Source organism: Haliotis rubra, unplaced genomic scaffold, assembly GCF_003918875.1.
Source record: "Haliotis rubra isolate DU_JTF1 unplaced genomic scaffold, ASM391887v1 Scf459, whole genome shotgun sequence".
Taxonomy (NCBI): domain Eukaryota; kingdom Metazoa; phylum Mollusca; class Gastropoda; order Lepetellida; family Haliotidae; genus Haliotis; species Haliotis rubra.
The window spans coordinates 228060-234059 of record NW_025767145.1 but is presented as its reverse complement, the minus strand read 5'-3'; the positions used below and the strand labels follow the sequence as shown (position 1 = coordinate 234059).

Genomic DNA, 6000 nt, shown 5'->3' with positions numbered 1-6000 from the left:
GAGCACCAACCTGACGATTGACGCGTATTAGCATGTATGAATGCCTCCCACTGGCGCTTGCCAGTGTTAGCGAAGGGACCCCAGGTTGTCCGCGAATCAAGTGTAGTGCGGCTCAGTGAAGAGAGATAAATCGGTGGCATTGCTAGCTTTTAGCAGTGCCTGTTTCGTAGATGTATATTCTTTCTCCATGTACTAAATAACATTTTATGCCACTTCTCGGGCCTCAGAATGTATTATATGACCGTGCTTACCTAATTTTGACATGTTTAATTCTCTCGAAATATATATCTATATATCCGAATATTACCGACTTGCTACACCGACCACGTAAGAGTCTTGTGAGCAACGCGTGTGCAGCTATGCGCGGAATCAATTTCATCGTCATGCAATGCACATGTACTAGCCTACGTCTGCTCCTCCTTTCCCAAACCAAATGGATTTGCTCATTGCCGTGCACCGCCTACTTCTCGTAAACTTGTTCTCTGCGCCGGTCCAACGTATCCTTGTTTGTCAGTAACAATGTAGCAACATAAAATATTTTCCATAAAAGATTGAGAGTTAAAAACAATGATTTCCTTACAAGACGGAGAATGAGTGGAGTAAGAAATCGAAGATGTAAGACGGGGAAGTACTACCGGGATCCTCGCTTTCATGAGTCACCTAGTGGATACAATTGAAGAGAAAAGCGTATCTGATTGACTGAATATGGTTTTACGCTGCTTTTAGTAATATTCCAGCAATATCACGGCGGGGGACACCAGAAATGGGCTTCACACATTGTACCCACGTGGGGAATCGTACTCGGGTCTTCAGCGTGAGAAGCGAACACTTTAACCACTAGGCTACCCCACCGCCCCAAAACGTATCTGAAGAAGGTAGGTTACCAAATTATAACCAATAGAAGTAAGTAAGTTAGCATGAAATTACGTAATCAAATAGTAAACAAACCATTTTCATTAATGTTTTTTTTTTCTATTATGGTAACTTTTGGCGCGGTCGGACGAATCTGAAATGTATTCTTGCCCTCTGGGTCTAGTATGGTGGATAGCCGTTTTTTAGGAGGGTGCTATATCCTCCCCTTTGGACCATTTGGCTCTTTGTGTTTTCCCCAACAATTTCAGTTTACTTTCGTGAATAATATGTCATACAACAGATTTCAGCGTTCAATTTATCGAGGTAATATACCATTAAAAAAAAGTAGGGGATATTCCATTTTTCGAGCATACCACTAGCCAAAGCAAATGCATATGAGAAAAAGTAATATATATCCATACAGATGAAACATTTCCAAAGGAATGGATTAAATTGTCACATTTTCCCTTAATTTCTCCTCATCATTTGCATCTTATCAATCTTGTAAATACAATATCCCCTACTTTTTTTAATGGTATATATGAATAAATATGTAATATAAATTATAAGAGAAGTAGAGACTGTTAGGAACATTAAGTAAGTACAAATATTGGGTATTGAATAAAGTAATTATTACTTGTGATAAATTGTGTTTTGTGGTATATGAAATGAGTATAATGTGTAAGAACAATGAAATGTGTAATAAATGGTATGAAACTTGATTTTTTCATCATATAAAACGTATTTCGGTGTCATTGTTTAAATGTGAAGTGTTTTTAATAATAAAATCATCAATGTACTGACAAGAATTATGTCCCTTGGCCGAAAGAACTATGTCCCTTCTGCCCTCCGTAGATTTGAGTACTTTGGGTGATGACGATCAGTCACCGGCCGCCATTACAGGATAACAACGGGGACGATGCATGGTGAGGGACGTGGTGTGTTGCATTGATTAACATCTATGCATGAGGTGGAAATCTTTGATTTATTGTCAATATTGATGAAACTAGGGCCATTTTTTGGATCAGAATGATGTGATATGGGTCGGGTTTAGCGATAGCGTAGAGTTGACCGAGGCAATGTTGGGCTGCTGGTGCATGCGGTATGTTTACAAGGGATACAGTACTAAGCAAAAGTAAGCTCACCATCCTGCGACGTTCCGTGTAACCGCCGCGGACGGTAAAATTGCCGTTTTTATAGGGTAGATAGGGCTCGTTTATTCACTTACTAGCAAACAAGGATAAGTTGAGCACCGACTAGGGCTTCAACGAGTCCATTTTTTTTAACTCGAGTACTCGAGGGATGAGACTCGACTCGGACCCGAGTACTCGAAATTCATACCTTTCAAGCAAACGATAGCGAAAATTGCATGACGTGTTCCGATCACACAAGTGAACACTTACTTCTTTCCGACTTTATATCGTCATGTGACTAACATTTCCTATTGGTCAGAATCAGTATTTGGATGTTTACTTGACAAATGGTTTGTTCTTCGTACTTTTTTGTAATGCCTGCAAAACGCAGTGATATACCGCACAGGCGGCATTTTGGTTATTTTGCTCTTTTCACTATCCAGATCAAGATACGCCCATACATTTTTTTTTCATCTTTCTCATTGTCTATCAATTGTCAAGATAGTTACCTAATCATTTTAAGAAGTGAAATCTCAAACGATGTATAATATTTACTCTCATCTGCAGACTTCCAACAACTAATACCATACAGCCACACCGTGTGAGGAGTAAACTATTTAATCTAGGCGTTAATAAAAACATTATCAGATGGGTTAAAGAATTCAGGGTACATAGAACTCAGTATGTCAGTGTCAATGGCTACCAATCTTCTTTTCTCTCAACCTCTACTAGAGATCCACATGGCTGTGTTCCTTCATCCGTACTCTTCGTTTTGTATACCAATGACTGTTACTTGCCAATATATGACTTGTTTACTGTGAAATTTGCAGATGACGCCACTGTTACTGGCCTAATTTCTCATTCTGAACATTATTATCGTCAAGACATTGACAAAACCGTAATGACAGTTTTTTATCAAACCTTTATTCAAAATGTGTTGACCTACAATTTTCTATGTTGGTATGGGGATCTGTCTCATCGCAACAAAAACAAACTTTTCAAAATTGTTAATACTGCTTGCAAAATTTCTGTGGTGTCTTTCGAGTATATTCCCTTTATCTATGAGCGCCAGATTATCAAAAAGGCAGCTAAAATTAGATTTGATAGTTGATATATTTGATCTCACCATTTTGAACTACTTCCTTCTGGACGCTGCTATCGATTTCCTTCCCTCAAAACAAACAGAGCTCGACAATTTTTCATACCATCAAGTATTTGTGAATACAACAAATATTTTGAGTCACACCATCATGTGATTAGAACTAGAATTATTCAGCCTCTTTACCTATGTGGTTAATTGAATTATATCATGTCAGATTTATTTGTAAATAAGCCTTCGTTTTGAGCATGTTATTGTGTATATTTTTGTGAACTGTGTTTCTATTCATTTTGAGACAGTTTGGATGTATAAGAATTTCCTCGGGATAATAAAGTTATATCTTATCTTAATATTAGACGTTAACGGCCGCTCGTGCTTAGCACATGGCAGACAGTCTGTCAACGTCAAATAATTCGAGTTATCTCCCCTTTTCGAGTCCTCGAATGCATGACGTGCCGCCCAGTGGCGCTTGCCATTGTTAGCAAAGGGGCCCTAGGTTGTCCGTGATTAAGTGTAGTGCGGCTTGCTTCACCGACGTGAGGGTCTTATAACCAATCTTCTGCATCTACGCGCGGAATCAATTTCATCGTCATGCAATGCACGTGCGCTAGCCAACATCTGCTCTACCTGTCACAAAACCAAATGGGTTTGCTCATTGCCGTGCACCGCCTACGTTCTCTGCGCCGGTCCAACTTATCCTTGTTTGCCAGTAGTTTGGGTGTAATACCCAGGATGAGTCCATGTGTGCTACATAGGGGTTATCCCCAACCTGTTGAAAGGTGTTATGGCCAACAGGACAATTTTATTTTTTTCTTGAAGTTCGTCCTGGGTTACGGGATTTCCAAATCGATAATTAAATGCGCCATCTTTATCTTGTTCCTGGCTAAACTCAACTAAAGTTTCCACCTTGTCATTAGGCACCGGCTGTTCCATCATTTGCGGGCTTTTCCATCAATGTTTTTCTGCTCAGTACATGCACTCAAAACATTTGCACCAATTGAAACTAAAGTACTGTCGGAAATGCTAGAAAAAATGCTTTTTAACCTTAATACTTTGACAAAGGTGATAAATGTACTATGTTGTCAATATATCAACTCGCCGATAGTGTACCTAATTTTTATTTCAATCGATTTAACATTTCCATGCATTTAAAGGACAGTTTACAGGAGAGAATTTGATACCAAAACAACAACGCAAGAATTTTTGAGAGTTTAACATGAGAAATCTGAAATAGTCTTTACATTTATGCTAATAATACAGGTGGTGCAAAAATATAAATTAACGTTTTTTCTTAAACAAATAAAATGTTGAATGTTTGTGTTACTTGACTGAATTATCGTTTCTTTATTGAAGAAAAATTAATATAAATGTTAAGTCTTAATAAATAAGTTTCCGTCATGCATGCACATCTTTATCACCGCGTCCACTATGGCCAACTATTTGCAGTCGATCGTTGCAGAGGTTTATGAGTTTTTTGTGCTTGAGAAAGACAGAGGTAAACCTTTCATTAGTTTAGAAAGGGTTTATTACAGAACTTGGAGAGCTGTTGGTATGTTTTACCAACAAGTTTACAATATTGTAAACAAATCAGACAAGACAGGGACAGTCTCAAAGCAAAACTGGGAAGCTATACCAGTGACTTTGTTAAATCTTTGGCCAATGTTCACAACTGGATTAAACTGACCGAACTACATCCATATTTTTGTAAAGGAATATACTAATGACATGCAAAACATTTATTAAAACGTTGTACATTTCTACAATCAATCGAGAAAATAACACAAGTGATGGGATTCTTTCTCATGCACAATAATTCGTATGTTTATTTCAAAACACACACACACACACACACACACACACACACACACACATATATATATTATATATTTATATAGCTGTTGTTGGTGTGCGAAATGTGGATATCACATGAACCCTTACATAACCAATACGTATACTATACTTACACATATTCACCATTATGAAGAAAAAGATGTATTGAGATGACCCCTCACCCGAGCATGTGCTCAGGTGTCAATTTCACCTGTCGATACCGTGCATGCTGATGACATAACACAGGCAGTTAATGTTTGTATCAAATAACGCTCCACTACCCATTATTTTTCTAAGTTTTTGATATTTTCATATGTAAAAACACATTTTAGGGCATGTCTCAAAATTTATTCCCTCGGTCTACATTAGGTAGATGTTTAACTGTTATATCTCTGATTTTTACATAAAAGTCAAAAAGCATTTTTCCAGCATTTCCGACAGTACTTTAATACATATTTGTGTTTAACATTCATGACGGTTTATAAGTCAGAGAAAACACTCTCTTTGGTAGCAAATGTAAACCCTTGGAGTCGGGAAAATCCCTCTATCCCCGGGTTTACATTTGCTACCATTTGCGTGTTTTCTGATTTACTTCTAACATACTTCGAACCCGTTCGTTTTGTTTCACTCGAGTGCTTGCTTGCGCATGCACAGATAGCCATCTAGCGCGAACGACACATTGTTCCGCTGGGTGACACACTCGGTTGACTGTTTACAAACAAATAAAATAAATTTAGGTCAGTTGATTAAACATATGTCTGTAAATATTTTCGTGCTAGTAACAGTGGTCTATAAACATAGACATGATGCAGTGTCCGAATATGACTCGTACGGGGTTTGTAACACTCATTTGCGACCATCTGTGAATCAATTCAATTAACCAAAACCAAAACAACAGCTTGGTTGATTACGAATTTATTATCCCGCGTCGCGCGTTCAGCGCGAATCGGGGGATATAGTATTAGGCTCCGTCCGTCCGTCCGTACATCCGTCCGTACGTCCGTCCTTCCGAATATCTTATGAACCGTTGACTGGATTCTTTTCATATTTGGTACCTAGGTTTATCACAGTAAAAGGAAGGTGCCA

General features: G+C 38.2%; 1 protein-coding gene across 1 annotated transcript in view; it reads left to right on the top strand.

The window, feature by feature from the left end:
* The first annotated feature begins 1750 nt into the window (after positions 1-1750).
* Positions 1751-6000, top strand: part of LOC124290158 (tripartite motif-containing protein 2-like) — a 31462-nt gene continuing 27212 nt past the window's right edge. The window contains exon 1 of the mRNA XM_046726853.1: positions 1751-1778. Coding sequence (XP_046582809.1) covers positions 1772-1778 — 7 coding nt within the window. The 5' untranslated portion in view covers positions 1751-1771. The remainder of the gene's footprint in view (positions 1779-6000) is intronic.